General features: G+C 48.0%; 1 protein-coding gene across 1 annotated transcript; it reads right to left on the bottom strand.

The window, feature by feature from the left end:
- Window positions 1-1,138: 1,138 nt before the first annotated feature.
- CIDEA (cell death inducing DFFA like effector a) lies at window positions 1,139-20,264 on the bottom strand. Its single transcript, XM_032399051.1, has 5 exons — window positions 20,189-20,264; window positions 11,304-11,448; window positions 10,346-10,492; window positions 3,636-3,817; window positions 1,139-1,519 (listed from the first exon to the last, which is right to left on the bottom strand). The coding sequence occupies exons 2-5, from the start codon at window positions 11,433-11,435 to the stop codon at window positions 1,372-1,374; spliced, it is 609 nt and encodes a 202-aa protein (XP_032254942.1). The 5' UTR covers window positions 11,436-11,448; window positions 20,189-20,264; the 3' UTR covers window positions 1,139-1,371.
- Window positions 20,265-20,676: the final 412 nt, after the last annotated feature.

Consider the following 20,676-nt stretch of genomic DNA (forward strand, 5'->3'; position numbering starts at 1 on the left):
CAGGCAGCTCAGGAATGGAGAGAGCCCAGGACAGAGCCGAGCGCCCAGAGGGTCTCTGGACTGTGTGTGAAGGGCAGCAAGGCCGAGGCCCCCGGGAAAGGCTGGGCCGTGGGCAGGGGCTGCAGAAACGGTGCGGGGCATTCTTTGCTGGGCTTTCTTTTCACTGAACTGCCGGCCAGGAAAGGAGAAAGGCCTCCAGGGTAACGTTTCCTAAGAGGAAATCACAAATCTGAATTGGAGGACATTTGTCTCCTACCATCTTAGGAGACAAATCATGTTCCCCCTTATTCTAGTAGCAGCGCCCCCATTTCCTCTGGGGAGCCACGTTGCCCCCAGCCCATCTGTGTGGTTGGGGCTTATCCTTCTGTGCCTGCCGGACCTGGTGTGTGGCCCTGCATGTCACACCCTCGCCCCTGGGCCCCGGGGACCACGCAGCCCCAGGACTTCCTGGCATCTCATTTTCATGTGGGGAGGGCCGCCTAAGAGGACGCCAGCTCAGAGGGAAGCAGGACAAGATTCCTGGCTACCTCCCTGGAGGGCCTGTACCCGGCCGTGCCTGCAACTAGAGCTGCCCCTCTCGGCTCACGGTGGCCTGGGTCAGCGTCCTGCCACTCGCAACCAGGGGTCCCACCTGATAACCCTGGTGACATTAGGAACTGAAGACATGGTCCACTAGTGCCATGCATCATCAAGTCTGGGTTTGTGTGTGTGTGTGTGTGTGTGTGTGTGTGTGTGTGTGTGTTTAAGCTATAAGCATTGGTTGAAGACCTCCAGAACTTCAGGTTCTTAAGCTTTTGGGTCCCTTTGGGCTCATTCAGGACCTACATTTAAAAAAAAAATGAAAAAAACAAAAACACAGGGACGCCTGGGCGGCTCAGTCGGTTAAGTGTCTGCCTTCGGCTCAGGTCATGATCCCAGGGTCCTGGGTCCATTAGTTTAACAAAGACTCAAAAGTGATCATATCTGTTAGCAGAGCACTTCTGGCTGAGTTTTGCTTATATATAGAAGTTTTGTTTGTTTGGAACACAAAAGAGACACGAGGAAGATCTACCCACATGAAAAGTAGCTCTGGTGATTGGTTTATTGCAGGAGGTGAGGAGCTGAAAGGCCTAATGCATGTTTGTGTTGCTCCGGAGCCACCTCCCCTCCCCCATCAGAGGCCCCTACACTTCTCCTCCCTCCGGGGCATCCCGCTGTGCAGCCCCATCTCATGGCCGTCAACTCCTTCTCCTTCCCCTGGGTGCCACCCCCGAGCCCAGGTGACCCGCAGTGTACAAATGCATGTGGTTTAGAACATAAGCATCTTTAAAATCATCATTCAAGAGGGAATGTTTGGGTCAAGAGTCGCCCGGGTCCCTGCAGCTTGCCTCCTTATCCGCACATGACCCCCCCTCTGGAGGGTGACCTGCGAGGAGCCTGCTCTTCTGCATCACCCAGCAGTTGGAGCATGTACGAGCCGGTGTAGATGAGCAACTGTCCCGTCACCTGGGCGGCGTGGGACAGGAAGCGCAGTAGGCTCCTGCAACAAGGGGACAAAGGTGCATGTCAGGCTGGCGTTCTGGGCCGGCCAGGGGCAGACCCGCAGCAATTCCTCACCACCCCCAAACCTGCACGCAGAGGAGGCACGGCTCACACGTGATGCCGTAGGGAACCCGTCCCCCCCGAGCCCGCCAGGACTGCCTGATGTGCAGATGCTGACACAGGATGCCTGGGGCCACCTTTCCTCCGGCCACTCCCAAACGTGGCCTGTTGTACAGTCGTCAGGAAGCACGGAGAAGGCACACAGTGTGTCCTGTCCTTGGCAGCTTGCTTACTCTGGCCACCTCAGGTGTGTGGGACCTGTTATTAAAATCAGCCTAGTCAGGTGTGAAAGGAGAGGCTAGGCTGAAGGAGAGTGGCCCTGTGGCCCAGGTGGCTTAGGGTGGCTGGGACATCCCAACTGGGCCCTGTTCTGGCATCTAAGCCCTGGGGCGAAGCCTGGCATTCCCGTTATTTCAGACTAAAAAGGGGGCTTTAACTCAAATTCTTACTCTCTACCGAGTCCGAAGCAAAAGGATTTCATTCCAGTTTTGAAAGTTTTGTCACTTCACAAGGCCTGGGGGTCAGCCACGCCGCTCTGGAGAGCCCCCTGCCCCCGGGGTCCCATGACAGGACCCTGGCACGATGCTTTTGATGTGGGGGCCTGGATGACTTCTGTGGCTGCTTGTGGGGCCATCAGATCTCAGATGGTAAGAATTAGGGACAAGAAGGCCAAATTTGCCTCTCAAGAAAGATTTTGCTGAGGCAGGATTTTGGATGAGGTTTACTTTCTTCATTATATTTTTCTAAGTTGGTATAACTCTCCTGTCTCACTTTAGGAAAATCAAGCAATCAAGCTCTTTTCTCCCATCTCGGCCAAAGGAGGAAGCTCTCCTAGGAGTCAAGATTTCAACACGGGGACAGTGACAGCTGTCTACGAGTTGGCCATTAATGGGTCTGAGTGGGAAACAGAGGCCACCCAGAAGCACTGCGGGAGCCAACTCTGTGCCCGGGCCCGCGGCCCCCTCAGAGGAGACCAATCTCATTTCCAGAGCATTTCCTGCCCTGCACTTGGCCTCAGGGATGACCAGAGTGGTCCCTACGGGGCCAGTGGCGAGAAGGAGCCAGGGCCCTCTGAGAAGCAGGGGCCCCTGCCCGGAGGGGCTGTGCAGGGAGCACCGGTTTGTCAGCTCGAAACATTTTTAGACTGGCTTCAAAGACCTTCTCTGCTGTCGGTCTCTCCTTCTCCATCCATCCCTCCACAGGAATTAGGTACTAGAGGATCAATCGTCTTTACTAGAGGACAGAAGTAGGTGTGTTTAGAGCCCAGGCAATCATAAAGAACTTGGAAGCATCCTTGTCATTTTAAAGATGATGGAGCTGAGGCTCAGAGAGGTTAAGCAGCGTGTTAAAAGTCCCACAGCCGGCTGCTCAGAGGCAAGCCTGGGAGGGACTGCAGGGGGCCCTCTCATGCAGGGCTCAGGCCTGGGGGTGGGGGGCGGGCTGTCCAGCCTGGTCACAACCGAGTGTTCCTGGGGGATACACAGAATGTGTTCAAATAGAGCCGGGGTACGGACTGGGGATCTGTCTTGCACAGGCTCCCCCGGGGGCCGTGCAGTCAGCCTGGCCCCAGCCTGTGGGGTACTGGTGCCCTGGCAGTGTGTGGAAAAGGAACATTCCAGTGCCCCCTGGCTGGAGCTTCAGGCCGGCAATAATACAGAAGACGCGGAACAGTCGTCACCCAGGTCTGGGTGGCCACTCTGGGCAAAGCAGGGCAGAATTGCCACGGCTCCCTCGTAGCTGTCATTCATTGCTTAGAATAAAGGCTTTCAAATGCACAGCCCTCATTTTTAAAAGAAATTTGGTTCTGCTCTCTATTTATTATTTAGTTTCTGTTTCCATGTAGTATTTAATGGTCTCTGGAGGAAAAAAAAATATTTTGGCTCAGGACTTTCTGTTTTCTGATTAAGTCTGTGGCATAAATGCCCAGAGGACAACAGGAACTAGTGAAGGTCGGCAGCCGCCGGTCAGGACAGGGCAGGGCAGCAAGCGGGGGACGGGCCACCCAGACAGTGCCCACGCAGCTCCCAGACCCCAGCCGACCCCCGAAGGGTTACCTCAGCAGGGCCTTGACTCCCGTACACCGGATGTCGTAGGACACCGAGTACATCTCATACATGGTGGCCTTCACGTTGAGGCAACCAATGACGTCCTTGGGGTTCAGCTTGTACAAGTCGAAGGTGACTCTTGCTATTCCCGCCTTCTTTGGCTGCTGGAGAGCTGAGATGTAGTTGCCACCCTAGAACCAGGAAGGGAGGGAGAGACTTTAGGAGCCTCTCCAGCTGTGACATGCAAATCCCATAATTCTAGGTTTTTGTTAGTTTTGACTGTGCTCGCTTAAAACCTGTTAGTGACTGAGCTGCTGTTTACTTGAGGCCTGTTTTCAGCAGATCAATATGCTCCTATTGCTACCGTGTCCAAACCACAAGAAACTAGCCTTCCCTAAGCTACTTCCAGTTTTGTGACTTGGGATGAGTGCAGTTTGGCTCCGGGGCCCGGACTGTAGGATGGCTGTGCTATTGGCATGAGGTCCTGAGCACATCCAGCCCAGTCACTTAGGGCCACCCGTGGTGACTTGACTGACGTGGACGATCTCATGAGTATAGCGCGGTCTGCTTAAAGAGGAGTGGGCAGCTATTTCCATTTTACAAGAGGCTGCCAGGCAGGAAGCTTCAGAATCAAGTGGCTAAAGCAAGGGCCAGGGTGCTGCCCCTGTTTTCTAGTCACCGCCCTGGATGAACGCGGACCTCCTGGGGACACGGAAAGCTGTTTGGTTACCAACGCCATGTAGGTCCTCCTGAAATAGCAGTAGACCCTTCAGGTCAGGGGAGAAAGCCAGAGACCTCTGTCAGTCATTAGGTTTACAAAGAGCACGAGAACGTCTTCCCCACAGAACGTTTTGCAAAAAGCAAGAAGGGAACCAAGCTGTGCCAGGGGTGACTCTCCCAAGGGCTGGCTCCACACACGGACCTTGCAGTATTCAGAATTCAAAGGTACTCCATCTCAGGAACCCTTGGGGTTGGGAGTAGTTGAGGCTAGAACTGTTCAATTCACCAATGACAACAATGACTATGTGAAGGTAAAACATAAATTCCCCTAAAAGTACCCAGACCCTTCTTGCTGGAGCCACACTCCCCTCTTCCCACACAGGACATATGCAACAAGAGATTCTGGTGGTAGCCTGTTGTTTAATGCACAAGAGGTCCTGCTGCCTCTTTAGGGGGTATTAACCGTCCAGCATTTAGGAAACATTATTATTATTACTTTTTTTTTTTAAAGATTTTATTTATTTATTTGACAGAGAGAGACACAGCGAGAGAGGGAACACAAGCAGGGGGAGTGGGAGAGGGAGAAGCAGGCTTCCCTCTGAGCAGGGAGCCCGATGCGGGTCTCGATCCCAGGACCCCGGGATCATGACCTAAGCCGAAGGCAGACGCTTAATGACAGAGCCACCCAGGCGGCCCTATTATTTTTACTTCTTAAGTCGAGTGGAGCCCAACAGGGGCTTGAACTCATGACCCTGAGATCAAGACCTGAGCTGGGATCAAGAGTGGGACACTTAACTGATTGAGCCACCTAGGCACTCCTAGGAAACATTCTTTTTTAAAAATTAAGATTATAGTATGAGGGGCATCTGGGTGGCTCAGTCATTAAGCGTCTGTCTTCGGCTCAGGTTGGGATCCCGGGGTCCTGGGATCGAGTCCCACATCGGGCTCCCTGCTCAGAGGGAAGCCTGCTTCTCCCTCTCCTACTCCCCCTGCTTGTGTTCCCTCTCTCGCTGTGTCTCTCTCTCTGTCAAATAAATAAATAAAATCTTTTTTAAAAAGAAGATTACAGGGGGCGCCTGGGTGGCTCAGTCGTTAAGTGTCTGCCTCCAGCTCAGGTCATGATCCCAGGGTCCTGGGATCGAGCCCCGCATCGGGCTCCCTGCTCCACGGGAAGCCTGCTTCTCCCTCTCCACTCCCCCTGCTTGTGTTCCCTCTCTCGCTGTCTCTCTCTCTGTCAAATAAATAAATAAAATCTTAAAAAAAAAAAATAAAAAGAAGATTACAGAATGAAAAGGAGGGTTTTACCTAAAATCCGGCCACTGTTCTTTCTCACTGCCTCATGTTCCTTTCTGACGTATGGAAGTTTGTATCTTATTCCCCCTAAAAGTCATCCTTAAGATCGGGTCTTAAATCAAAATCAAGCCCTCACAAGCTCCGTGGTGACATGGGTTTCTCCGACCTGCCGGCCAAGGAAGGAGAAATGCTCACCACACGGCCTGGTCCTACGGCGCCCTCCCAGGCCTCGCAGGCCTCCCAGCGCTCAGACTGCAGACGGGCGACCCCTGGCGGCTACTTCTTGGCGGGCCGTTCTCGTTGGAGTTAAATACAACTGGCCTCACTGATTAAAAAACAAACAAAAACCACACACCTACAGGGGGTAGGACAGATCCTACCCCTTATCATCAGCTCGGAGGTGCCCATTTCCACTGGAGGGAAGACGGTTGAAAGGCCTAAGTCAAGAGAAGACACCGACCCCAAGTCGCTGGTCAAGCAGGCCGTTAGGGGGCTGCGAGGCCTCCCGCCCCCTTGAACACACCAGCCCACAGGATTATTTGTGCCCACGGCCTCTCAGCGCCCCCGCTCTGGCTCAGCCTCCCGGCGCCCACCGGCGCTGAGGGCCCACGAGCTCAGTGTCTGCTATAAAAACAAACACAAACTGCCCTTCCCTTCTGAGCTAGTTTCCTGTTGCTCTTGTAACAAATTACCGCAAACTCAGTGGCTTGAAACAACAGAGACTTAGACCATAACAATCTGGAGGTTGGCAGGCCACAGTGAGCCGGCAGAGATGTTCCTTCTGGAGGCTGCCGGGGGAGACGGGGCCCCCTCGCCTTCCCCAGCTTCTGGAGGTGCTCTCGTTCGTTGGCTCCTCACATCTCCCCTCCTCTTCCCCTGCTTCTGGCCCTCACTCTGACCCTCCTGTTCCTCTGTAAGGACCCTGGGATGGCACAGGTCCCCAGGTTATCCAGGCCCATCTCCCCAGCTCAAGATCCTTAACTTAACCACACCCGCTAGGTCCATTGGCCAAGTACAGGAACACCTTCATGGACTCCAGGAGTTAGGATGTGGGCATCTTTGGGAGGCTGTTATTCTGCCCACAACATCTTTCTCAAACAAAAAGTAGTCCAGCTCAAGATTGCCTTTTAAAAGGTTTGTCTAATTCACCCTATGCTCTTCCAATCCAGCAGTAGCCCTTCCACCCCAGTTGTGGCCACTAGAAATGTCTTCGGATACTGCCAAATGCCTCTCAAGGGGTAAGACTGGCCCCAGTTGAGAACCTCTGCTTGATGGATATCTATAGATTCTATTGAAATCCACATAAACAAAAGCTATTTGGGGTCATCACTCATTTTTAAGAGTGTAAAGGCGTACTGAGGTAAAAAATTTGAAGATCACTTGCTTACTGGATTATTCTGATATTTTCACTCAACAGAGTTGACGAGATTTATCCACAGAGATACCTATAGCCGTACTTGGTGCATTTTCACAGCTGAAGAGTGTTCCATTCAAGCAAGAAACACTGGAGTGTTTCTTTATGTGTATGGATATAGAAGCTCATGGCTGGGTATCTGCGTGCCGGGCATATGTCTAGGAGAAGACTGGCCGGGTTGTAGGTGGTGCTTCAATGCTATGGGATAAAGGCACACCGTTTTAAACAGCTGCTGGTGGGAGTGTAGAGAGTTCATTGCTCCATATCTTTAAAAAAATGGAAAGCCTAATAATACTAAATCTAATGATGTAAAAGAGTATCTTATTGTGGTCCTGTGTTTTCCTAATCACCAGTGAGGTTGAAGATTTTTTCCTATATTTTACTGTCCATTCTGCAGATACCTGTCCCTGTTTTTTGCCCATTTTTCTATCAGATTGTCCATTGTATCCATAACTGATTTCTGTGATATTCCTAAATTTATCAAATACTAATCCTTTGTTGGATTATGTTGAAAACACCTTCTGCCCACTTGTGGCTTACTGGTTTACATACTTTATAGTATCTTTTGGTGAACAAAATTCTTAATGAAATTTATCATTTAAAAATGATTTATGCATTGTCTTGTTAAAAAAAAAAAAAACACCCTAAGGATGTCAAACATACATGAGACCTTCTCAGTCATGTCTCCAACTTCTGTCATGCTTTCCACTTCTACCTTCTTGTGCTACATCATGGAACCTTCTTGAGACGTATCTTCAGTGCTGCCTGTCTCCATTTACTTTAATTTCCAGAAATTCTATTTGATTCTTTCAAGACTACCGAGTCCTTTCTGATTACCTCTTGTCCCGTCTTACTTTTGATTACCTTTTATATTTCTTTGGGCATTTTATTTTATTTTATTATTTTTTTAAGATTTTATTTATTTATTTGACTGAGAGAGACACCATGAGAGAGGGAACACAAGCAGAGGGAGTGGGAGAGGGAGAAGCAGGCTTCCCGCCGAGCAGGGAGCCCAATGCGGGGCTCGATCCCAGGACTCTGAGATCATGACCTGAGCCGAAGGCAGTCGCTTAACCAACTGAGCCACTCAGGTGCCCCTCTCTGGGCATTTTATTTATTTATTTATTTTTAAAGATTTTATTTTATTTATTTGACAGAGAGAGAGAACGCGAGAGAGGGAACACAAGCAGGGGGAGTGGGAGAGGAAGAAGCAGGCTTTCCGCCGAGCAGGGAGCCTGATATGGGGCTCGATCCCAGGACCCCAGGATCATGACCCGAGCCGAAGGCAGACGCCCAATGACTGAGCCACCCAGGTGCCCCTCTTTGGGCATTTTAAATACACTTATTTTATACTCTCTATCTGATGATTCCAACATCTGAGGTCTTTGGAGGTCTGACTTCATTATTTCTGCTTACTCTCACATACAGTGCCTTAAGTCCTTACATTGATCTGACTGTGAACTCACATTTGTTGGAACTTAATGGAAACTCTCTGATGCCTGGATCAATGCTCATTCTGAGCCTATTTGCTCCTACTGGTTACATGGGGACACAATCAACCCCACCTCACTGGGGTTGGATGGAGGGACCAGTTGAGCAAAGAGAACTCAATGGATAAACTCCTTCCATCGATGCTTCCCTCCCCAGGGCTTGGGAAACTAAACTCTCAGCTTGAATGTTTTTTGGAATCAAGAGTCCTTAAAACCTCATGCGGGCAGCTTGAGTCTATAGATTCTTAGGAGAGAACTTTAAGATTCTCTGCTTTATGTGGGCATCTCTAATCTGGCCCCTTACCTTGTGTCAGCCCAAGATTTTGTCTCCTGTCCTGTCAGCCCCTGTCAAAACTGCAGCCCTTAGTCACTGAGGTGAGTGGATGGCCACAGGTGAGATGCTCACAGGTAAGCTGCTTCTCTCGATTCTGGCTCCCATAAGAGTTTTGGCCTCTGAGGATTTTCCCTTCTTGAAGGTCAGTAAGCATATAAGATATGTTTTAATATTTTGCTTTACACTTTTAAGTGTTTTATAGTGGGATCCAAGATATATATAATCTGTAGTTTTCCTGGATATAGAAACCTTTATTCAACTTCTTTACCTTTCTAAATCACTGTACATTCACACACACACACACACACACACACACACACACACACACACCCCTCCTTAACTTCACTGGCTATGTTAGCTTGCTGGCCTCCTCAGGACAGAGACTGGGAACGGTCACCAGGTCACATCTGCGCACTTGAACAGGACCTGTAGCTCCTTACTGGCCTAAACCTGTTCCTCAGAATTATTTGCTTTAAAGCTGGTGCAGCCACTCTGGAAAAAAATATGGAGGTTCCTCAAAAAGTTGAAAATAGAGCCACCCTACGACCCAGCAATTGCACTGCTGGGCATTTACCCCAAAGATACAGATGTAGTAAAAAGAAGGGCCACATGCACCCCAATGTTTATAGCAGCAATGTCCGCAATAGCCAAACTGTAGAAAGAACCCAGATGCCCTTCAACAGACAAATGGATAAAGAAGATGTGGTCCATATATACAATGGAATATTACTCAGCCATCAAAAAGACGAAATCTTGCCATTTGCAACCACCTGGATGGAACTAGAGGGTATTATGCTAAGCAAAATAAGTCAGTCAGAGAAAGACAATTATCATATGATCTCACTCATATGTGGAATTTAAGAAACAAAACAGAGGGTCATAGGGGAAGGGAGGGAAAAATAAAACAAGACGAAATCAGTGAGGGAGACAAATCATAAGAGACTCTTAATCATAGGAAACAAACTGAGGGTTGCTGGAGGGGAGGGGGGTGGGGGGATGGAGTAACTGGGTGATGGACATTAAGGGGGGGGCACCTGATGTAATCAGCACTGGGTGTTATATAAGACTAATGAATCACTGACCTCTACCTCTGAAACTAATAATACACTACATGTTAATTAATTGAATTTAAATAAAAAAATAATTATTTACTTTAAATCATATAGCCCAGGCTCATTAAGATGCTAAGTTTCCTAGGAATACTTTAAAGCAACCTGTTGAGGGTAGCAGATCCAGTTATTAGGTGAACACAAGGTATGTATGTAGAAAGAGGGCAAGACAACACCAAACTAGGGAATGCACTTTTGTGCGTAAAAAGTCGGCTAAGCCTGCTTCTCCCTCTCCCACTCCCCCTGCTTGTGTTCCCTCTCCCGCTGTTTCTCTCTCTGTCAAATGAATAAATAAATGAATAAATACATAAATAAATAAATAATAAACTCCTGTTTAAAAAAAAAGTGTTTTTGCTTACCGGTGTCCACTTCTGCCCTTTCTCCAAGATCATGAAATGTGTGTTGTCTTCTAAGGTCTGAAAGAACTCTTCCGTATCCACCACGGTTCCGTCTTCTTCCAGCACCAAACTGACTAGTCCGCTGGTGATAACTAAGGCTTCCAGCGTCTAGATCGGCAACGCGTTGGAGACATGGAAGAAAGCAGGAGATTCCATTTTGACCACTCAAAGCCACTGATTAAGTTATAGTTTCAGAAATACTGTCTGATCTTCCTAAAATTTTAGTGGTAAAGATCTACCTTCACTGGTGTCTATGACTTAGTCTTTGCCTGGAAAAAGAGAAGTGCAGATTTTTTAATGGATCTATCTTCTTCAGAGATTTCAATGACATGAGACAAATGAAGACACTGGGTAATAGCTACAGTTTCTAAAATTACTTATTTTGACAAATAAAATGAATAACGCAGCAACACGATAAAGAGCCTTAGTCTCACGTCACGTATCTGAACATCTCTCCTGCTACAGCGTCTACACGTGGGATGCTCACTTATTTCCATGGGTGTCTTCGTCTGGGTTATGTCTCCCTGACCCAACTCCACAGGCTCCAGAGAGTCTGTGATTCTTCCTTATTTGGTGATCTAGGACACTGTTTTCGATTAAGGACTATTCTTCCCTGGGCTTTATAACCGAAAACAGATTTCCAAAGCCTGCTGCTTCCCTGTATTCTCCCTTGTCAAAGAAGAAAGGCTACATTATCAGTTGATGACTGTTTTTAAAGCCTTTGTTTCTGCAGCTAAATCTTTTATGGTACAGAGAAGCAATAATGTTCCCTTTCATTTTTTTCTTCTCCCCTTAGAGTCTCTGAGGCCATGACAGTGACATTTCTGTCTCTGCACTGGGTTAGGACCCAAGACCAGAGCCCCGTGTGTGGTCAGGGGCCCTACTGCGAGTGGTGGGGAGGCGCTGTGGCTCCTGGCACCTTGCTGAGGAGCTCCTTCAGACTGCTGGCCATCACCCCTCGCCGGCTGCTTCTGTCATGGCTGGAGACCCGGAACGGGCGAGCCGAGTGCATGAGGGGAGTTAGTAGGACTCTCTTGGTCTGTGATCCCATAAACGTCAGGGGCCTGGAAATGGAAAAGTAAAAATATCTTGGATGTTATCTTCAAAAAAGAGTCTTTTTTTTTTAATTTTTTTTAAAGATTTTATTTATTTATTTGAGAGAGAGAATGAGAGAGAGAGCACATGAGAGGGGGAGGGTCAGAGGGAGAAGCAGACTCCCTGCTGAGCAGGGAGCCCGATGCGGGACTCGATCCTGGGACTCCAGGATCATGACCTGAGCCGAAGGCAGTGGCTTAACCAACTGAGCCACCCAGGCGCCCCAAAAAAGAGTCTTTAAAGAGAGGTTTGAAGTACACAAAATTAAAACAATTTTAATATTTGCATCTGAAAGAAAGAAAATCAATAGTTGGGGATTATTGAAAATTTTATATATATACACATATATCCTGATATCCAAAAAACAAACAAGTTATATATGTATATATATATATATATATATATATATAATTAAAAAACACAACCATTATATTATTACACCTATTTTACTGGAACATTCAAAGTCCTTGTAGTAACTACGTGAGAAAGAAATGGTAAGCGTATCGAACTCAAACAAGAAATAAGAATTCTATGCTGCAAACATGGCTTTTACAGATGAAAAAAATCTTAAAAAAAAAAGAGAAAAGAAAAGAAGAAGATTCCCAGAGGCTATGAAGTGGCCAAGCAGAGTTAAAGAATTAGGTACACGTGCACAAAAGTTACATATTGTACAGTAAGACTAAGCCAGGAATCGAAAAGCCAGATATTGGTCACTAGAGCAATAAACTAATTTTTAGAAATTAACTTAGAATAAACGATGAACAACAGAACACTATAATAATTGTGGTTGGAATAACAAGAAGGAAAAGAACTTTGGGTCATACGTTACATGACACTTTGGAGTAAGTTCCACATTTAAGAAAGAATTAATTCAAAATTTCACTATTAGAAAAACTACCATGGAGAAGGAAAATAACTAACAAAACCAAATCAAGACAATTTTCTGAGGAAAATAATCTCCAACCCTTGATTATCAAATTTTAGTTACCTGCAAATACTACACACACACACACACACACACACACATGTACAAATGTGTATCTATAGTCCAAATACACACACATATATATAATGGGGATAAATGAGAACCTTACAGCTTTAGTAGTTATTTAACAAACACTTTTGTTTTTAAAGATTTTATTTTTAAGTAATCTCTACACCCAACGTGGGACTCGAACCGACAACCCCGAGATCAAGAGTTGCAGGCTCCACCGACTGAGCCAGCCAGGGCCCCAACATTTGCTTTGTAAATATTGACTCAATCCTCAGAAAACTGTGATATAGTCTTGATTTTCTCATTTACAGAGGAGGGCAATCAGGCCAGAGAGCTGCCCCACAGCTGGTAGGAGCCAGAGCTGGGATTATGACCCAAGCACCGGTTCTTGGCCTCAGAAAGGTTATCTAGGTGCCTCACACTAAAGAATAAGACAAGTTTGCATATTCGGGAACATACGAGGCTTTCGATAGCAACTAAAGAAATGCAAAGCCGCCTCTGACATACTACCGCATGCTTTTAAACAAACATGCAAGGAGTTATTTAAAACTAACTCCGTAAGGAGAAGCAGATGCGCCTTGCCGTGGCTCTAGGCGGGGCTTCAGTCTCCTTGGAGACCAGTCTAGCAATGTGTAGTTTTCACCCAGGACTAGGGGCTGTTTTATATTTAGGAATGTATCCATAAAGAAATTATTTAAAAGAATATAAACAGGGCGCCTGGGTGGCTCAGTCATGAAGCGTCTGCCTTCGGCTCGGGTCATGGTCCCAGGGTCCTGGGATCGAGCCCCACATCGGGCTCCCTGCTCAGCAGGGAGCCTGCTTCTCCCTCTCCCACTCCCCCTGCTTGTGTTCCCTCTCTCCCTGTGTCTCTCTCTGTCGAATAAATAAATAAAATCGTAAAAGAAAAAAAAAGAATATAAACATAAGTTAGCAACGTGTCAGGTAGCTCGTTTCATGTCAGGTGCTGTGCTAAGTGACACGTGACCTCATTTAATCTCCGCAGCTCCTGAGGTGATAGAACCTCTAGCTTGGCTCTCCCCACACCTGAACAGTGCCTACCGATTTCAGGTGCTCAAATAGTTGTGGACAATGTGAACAAATAGTCTGTACAATGACATTCAGAAGAATGAAACAAAGGGCTTTATTTTTAGGGCAACCTTGTAGAAGATACAAAGTGACGACATCACTGCTTTCTGACACTGGTAAAAGCTTGTCTAGATTAACCCTATGAAGGCTAAAATTCTAGAGACTTCTGTACTTTTTGTGAATGCCTATTGCCTAGGATTTGGTACTTTATTTTATACATATACATACACACATACATACACACCTACACATATATTGTCATATATTTATCTATGCTTTATTTTCCCAAACAGATTGGAATTTCCTTATGGACAAAAGCTTCTCTGTTGTATCTCCCATAATGCCTAGACTAGCACTAGGCATATGTGTTTTAAGTAATATGTGGTCTAACTTGAAGCTCTACAAATGGACATCGTGAAAATTCAATGGTTTACCAAGTAATTTTCTTTTTTTTTTTTTTTAAGATTTTATTTATTTATTTGACAGAGAGAGACACAGTGAGAGAGGGAACACAAGCAGGGGGAGTGGGAGAGGGAGAAGCAGGCTTCCCACTGAGCAGGGAGCCCCATGCAGGGCTCAATCCCAGGACATGACCTGAGCTGAAGGCAGACGCTTAACGACTGAGCCACCCAGGTGCCTCCTAACAAGTAATTTTCTATATGAAAAACCGATAGTATAATAATGAACCAGCTCTCAAAAATTGTCAGGTTAAGTTCATGCTCGTAGCACGATCAGCCAGTTTCAGCAAGGTTTCCATAATAGCGAGTGTCAGCACCTTGTCCCTCTGCCCCGGCAACAAATTGGCGTTCTAGGAATCAGGCCTGCATTGTTAGCATGGATTTGATCTGAAGAGTATTCAGCCAGCTTCACATCAGCGCGTCCTAACTGCTCACATCCGAGCCCTCACTATGGCCAGCTTGTGCTTGCTCTTAACATGTTAACTAATCATCATCACAACTTTACAGGGAAAGTATCACCCCATTTCTCAGATGGGAAAACTGAGGCTCAGAGTGATTTCTCAAGGTCACTCAGTTAAGAAGGAAAAGACAGCTCCTTTTCCTTCTAGGCTGGCAAAATCCATGTGTTATTTATTCCTAGTGAGGCAACTGCAAGGGGATTGTGCCAGGTTACTGACCTCTGATTCAGGTGCCCCATTAGATTGAGCAGAGACCCAATGAGTGAATCCAAGCCTTGAACTGACACAGCGGTGAGGCCAGCAGACAGCCTCCAAACTTTTGCCCTGATTATAAGAGGTTACACCAGGTTCCTCAGTTACACAACCCGATGAACAAGATGCCTACATTCTGCTGAGCTGACGCTGCAGAGAACCCACTCATAGTTCCATCTCCAGCGATTTGGTGGACTGCGCAGCGAGGATTTTCCGTATTACGCTTTACATTTAGGATCGGGCTTTGGTGGCAACCTACTCATGGCCACTGAAACTTACAACTCCCGGGGGAAGTCCCTCTGAGGAGGAGAGAAAGATACTAATTCCACTTAATGCCAGACACTGGGCACATCAGTGTGTTACTTAACAACTTGACAAGACATGTGTGTCAGATGAGCAAAAGTGAGGCTCAAGAGGTTAGGAAATGAATAAGGTCAGAGTTAGCAAGTGCTAGAACAGTGGCTTGAGTCCAGCTCCCACTTTTGCACCACGGTGTCTGCCCTATAAGGGTGCAAACCCTCCTATGGGACAGGGCAACCCTGGACCCTCTCTGGCAAAGCCTCTCTTCTCCTCACAAAGCAGGAAATCATTGCTATGAACCAGAAGTCCTTCTAGAATCTGTACTCACCGAGGCCAGGGTCTGTCTGTATATTTTCTGACTTCCCCACACCCCTAGCCTACTGTTGGCACACAGTCTATTCACTGAGTAAAAGACAGGCTAGAACAAGATCAGAGAAATGGGAGAACAAAGTTCATGTCCTGGAATCAGGTCCAGGAGCCAGAGGCCAATGGCTCACCTTGTGGGCACGAACAGCTTTGACCTAGTTAGTTCTGGTCTTGTACCTCCTCATTGGATGCCAACATTCACGCCTTAGGAAGCACCAGTGCTCCAGTTACATAGTATAGGTGATTATACAGAGTCCTGATTGTCTTTTAACTTCGGACAAGATAAGGGCTGGCAGTGATCTCTGGTCCTCCCTCTCCATGCTGCCCTCAAGATAGCCATCCTCAATAAAAAAAGTCCATGTTCTTCTTACCCATTACTTTTCCTAACTGGGAACTGGGTCGTTGTCGGAGAACAGGCTTATGGAGCGCACCTCAAAAAATCCTCGGAAAATTAAATTAAATTAAATTTATTTAATTAATTTAAATAAGTTACATTAAATTAAATCCTTATATTCCTTTTAAGGAACAGGATGAGTGATTTGATGTATCAAATTATATAAAATTGAGACTCTCTTGTGGATAACATAAAAAGGGGTTAAATGAAATTTTATGTACACTAAACCTATTTAACAATTGTTATAGGAGTATTTACTTTGCTCCAGCTAAAGGGGCAGCGGGGTTAACTAGCTAGCTAAGTGAACAAAGCAACATACTGATCCAACTCACTCCTGGTCCTCCCAAGAGGATAATCTATGTCACTGGCTATCAGCGCAATGCCTAAAATGTGTTGCTATTCTCCCCTCAATATTTTAATGTATCAAAGTCGAGACAGGAGCTCTGAGAAGCCTTGGATTAGATACATCACACGTCGGTCACCCTCTAATTCCTGGGAAAGTGCAGACAGGCCTACGAAGCAGGAAGGAAACAGCTCACTAAAAGGAAAAGGAAAACCAGGAAACAGGTTATTCAAGGAAACAGATTGTTTCGGGGAAATCGAGACAAAAAGAGAAGTCAGACCTCATAGAACATTCTTAAAAACTGGGAAGGGGCATATCTCCCAGAAGTGAGGAAAACAGAGAAATCTTTGTATTTTTCCCGGAGGGAACTGAGGAGGCTCAACTTACAACAGTGTGGCAAATAAAGCAAGGAGCCACAGACTGCGGGCAGATGTGAGCTTTACTCCAGGAAAACGAAGCTAGGCCTCCCCCCGCCCCGAGCATAAAAAAGCATGTTTTTATGCCACCCGATGGACTGACGTTTCTTCCAAAAGTGGAAGGAGGAGGAATAGGGCAGGCCTGGGAGCAAAGTCTCCCCCAGAGAGAAACATTTTGGGGTCAGCAGTGATGAGGTGGCTCTGTAAGGCAGTGTAAGCGACTCCCCGGGGAACATCCAGAATGAAATGAATGTTTCAGTGTCTGAGCGGCCCCACGTTTTCTTGTTAGGTGGAAAGGAGGAACCCACCTGAGAGTAAGTCAGCGCGGACATGGGTAGGCAAGTCAACCAAGCAAGCACTACCACCAAAGCCTGGGGACAACGAGGACATCAGGGAGGGAAGTGGTGATGTCCAATACAGCAGTGCAGAGAGACAGACAGGATTGAAAAGCAGACATCAGGCCTGGCTGGATCTGGGCGAGCGGTAGGGACAGTGTCGGGGTCTAACTCAGTGGCCACAGCTGGAGGAGTATCGGCCTCAGCGATGCTTCCCCCTTCCCAGCAGTGCCCGAGCCTCCTTACGGGCTTATACACATGGGGACCCACGGCCCCACAGGGATCGTGCCGGCTCCCGTCTGGGCCTTGACCAACCTATCGAAATGCTTGATGCAGTAAGAGGACTCAGTGTATGACCATGAAGTCTTTGGACATTTTGAGATGTTATTAAAATAACAGTTTAGGGACGCCTGGGTGGCTCTGTCGTTAAGCGTCTGCCTTCGGCTCAGGTCATGATCCCAGGGTCCTGGGATTGAGCCCCACATCAGGCTCCCTGCTCAGCGGGGAAGCCTGCTTCTCCCTCTCCCACTCCCCCTGCTTGTGTTCCCTCTCTCGCTGTCTCTCTCTCTGTCAAATAAATAAATAAATAAATAAATAAATTAAATAAATAAAATAACAGTTTAGACCCACGAAGGAGTGAGGGTCAGGAACCGGGGAGATTTACTTGTAGCAAATGCAATTCCTTGTTTATGTCACTAGTGAGAAGGTGGTGAAATGTGTCCTGAAATGCCAGCTACATACAACCTAGAGATCCTTGTTCAAGGAAAGGAAAGCTGTACCAAATAGCACAAAAGCAGCAATTTTGTGCCCAGTATAGTATCTGTCAGCTCTGTAACAACTTCAAGGTCGGTGTGAACGCTCTCACTCACCGACAGACACAAAGGCTGAGCAGCTTTGTCTATGACAGCACACGCCGCTGTGGGCATCCTTGACGTCCAGAGCTCTGCTAAGAGACCTCAGGCTGCTTGCGCCATGACTATGGTCTTGAGGGATCACAGACGATTAACAAACTAATGACTGGTTTAAGACTTTAGAATTGCTGACCTTAATAAAAGATGTGTATGTGGATTAAGTTATTTCTTTGGCAAAAGGCAGTCATCTACTAAAGAAAGACAGAGTTAGGGCCATGTAGGTTAAATTAAGGAACACGGAGGAGACAGTAGCAAGACTGTAACTAACAAACGTGGCCATCACCTTGTCTGTGGCTCACGTGGGTCTTCAGCCTGGACATGGTTCTAAAGGACAGGGAAGAGAAGTGTTTTCCTTTCAACAAGCAGTATGCATTGTTTTTCTTCCAGTTTATTTTGGAAGCAGGTAGATTTTTTTTCAAAGAACTGCATAGTGTGTCCCTAACAAATGGTCACTCACTTTTAGAGTTTGCCAAGCTCAGAAGAATGTGTCGAGTAGACCTTCCCTTATGTTTTGATTTGCCAACATTTCCCAAGCAAGTCCCCTCCATACACACTTGACCCAATGGAAACCTCACACCGATGCATTTTGGATCTGGGTAGCCTGTTGTAGGTGAAAAGGCAGGGTCAGCAGGCATCTCTTGCTCCAGGCAACCCCAGCTAGGAATTAGTGCCTACTTACCAGTCCTTAAACCTCAGCCTGCCACCTCCCTAGGGCTCACAAGAAGTTGCAGAATGGGTGTGTTTGCATATTTGAGAATTGCACTCCAAACTGTCAACAGCTGTTACCCCTGGAGCGGGATTGTATGGGGGGTGGGGGAGGTGAGGAACAAAAAAGGAAAGAAACCCAAGGCTTTACCTTTATGCTTACATGCGTTATTGAAGATGCATGAAACAAGTCTGTTTCTCACCCTCCCTGGTTCCTACTACTTGACTTCTGGTTTTGGGGGATTTGTTTGTTTGTTTTTAAAGAGAAAGCCCGTGCTGTTCAGACAGACCACCTTTACATTTTGGAAGCTATTTTTCTAACCTTGAGTATTGCACACAGCAAATTCAGCCCCCTATAGATCACACTAGCTTTGTAAAGTGACGGTCCCTGCCATCCTTCCCTTTCAACCTACCCTGTCCCTCTGCCCTTTGGTACAAATGGGATCAGTCACCTCTGAAAACCTGCATTTTAAAGAACTCAAGGGCTTTTCTATCCTTTTTGAAGTACTTTGAAGATCTTCAAAGAAGCACTATCCCTTCCATAAATCTATACTTAAAAATTACTTCCATGCAATATTTGGATTTTATTAACAAGGACAGGATTGGGTATGTCAAGATATTGATGTGGGAAACAAAAGCAGAAAAGAAATTATTAAATTTCCTTACTACCTACAGCCCATTGACAAGTCCTTGAAAGAGGCAGAGTGACATTCCTCTAGGGACTCAACTGCCTCAATGTTAATACTTTGCTAAGGGCAAAAGACAATCCTAGCCCAACCCCCCCACCTCCCCCAGGATTCTGTAAGTCTACTTTAACATACAAAAATTCCTTTGGAAACTTCCTTTAGCTCTGCTGCCCAAGATACATGTTATCAATCATGCCCCAAGCATATGACCCACCCATATGCATCTGAAGGGTCTCATGATTGAGTTTCTACTAAACAGTAATAAATGACCTTTCCGAACAATAGCTAGCCCCCCTCAGGATCCTGGGAGGCTTACACTATCCCTAACCCCCTCCCATCTTGAAAGTATATAATGGGCCACTCCTCATGACCCTCAGCTCTTTCTGCCTACGGGTCCTGTCCCTGTGCTTTAATAAACCTTTTTGCATCAAAGACCTCTCTAGAATTCTTTTCTTGGCCGTAGGTTTCCAACCTTAACGTTCTTTCCTACATCAATATGAAGATGAACGGAAGCCGGGTTGGGGTGAGGGTAAGTGCTGCGGTGCCTTCAAGCCCCCAGAGGGGGGCAAAGCCCTGGGACAGGGGATAGACTCCGCAGGCGTCCACGGGCCCTTGGTCCCTCCCTGGGCAGGGAAGGCGCTCTCGGATGCGGCGAGGAGGGGGAGCCTTCTCCCCAAACACCCCCTTACAAGCCTGGGTGGATTCATCAAGCAGGGGTCAGGGCGCATTCAGAGCCCAAGGGGTGCTCTCGGCTCAGCCCATCCTCCCCTTGGAGCTCAGAGCCCTCCCTCGTCTTTAGGGGTAAGCCTGGACCATCCCAAAGCCGCCCAGTGTCCCCACCAGCGCCCCTGCTCCTGTCGCGATCCCGAGGTACCCTAGAAGCCCTGTCCCCGCGCACCGTGGAGGCGTTGCCCGGGTTTCCCAGGACGGGGGCCCTCGAGGATCTGCACCTAAGGATGCAGCAGCAGGAAGAAATTCAGCCACTCCCGCCCTCACCACTGTCACCTGTTCCGCGGATGCCCGCGCACCTCGGGAGCGCCACACCTGGCCCCTGCGGCCAGCTGGAGGAGCGGAAGGAGCCCCGCGGCGGCCTCGGGCTCTGCCCACCCCGGCTGCCCGAAGGCGTGCGCACAGAGGCGAGGCTGGGTGCGTAGGCTGGGACGCGACCTCGGGCAGCTCCGGGTCGCGGGGCGCAGGGGGTGCCGGGGGATCCCGGGCGCAGGCGAGACGAGGGGCTCACGGAGGTGCCAGACCCACGGGGATGCAGAACGCTCAGGGCGTGGGGGGACACCGGGCGCAGGTGGGACGCAGAGTGCCCAGGCACAGGGGTATGTGTGGCGCGGGGACGCGGGACGCTCCGGGATGCGGGGTGCACGAGGTGCAAGGAGACGCGAGGCGCAGAGGGGACGAGGGGCCCAGGGGGATGCGGGGCGCGGGGGGACGTGGGGCGCTGGCGTGGCCCTGAGCCGGGCTCGCGCCGCACTCGCCTGAGG

This window comes from Phoca vitulina, unplaced genomic scaffold, assembly GCF_004348235.1.
Source record: "Phoca vitulina isolate PV1807 unplaced genomic scaffold, GSC_HSeal_1.0 scaffold126, whole genome shotgun sequence".
NCBI classification, from domain to species: Eukaryota; Metazoa; Chordata; class Mammalia; order Carnivora; family Phocidae; genus Phoca; species Phoca vitulina.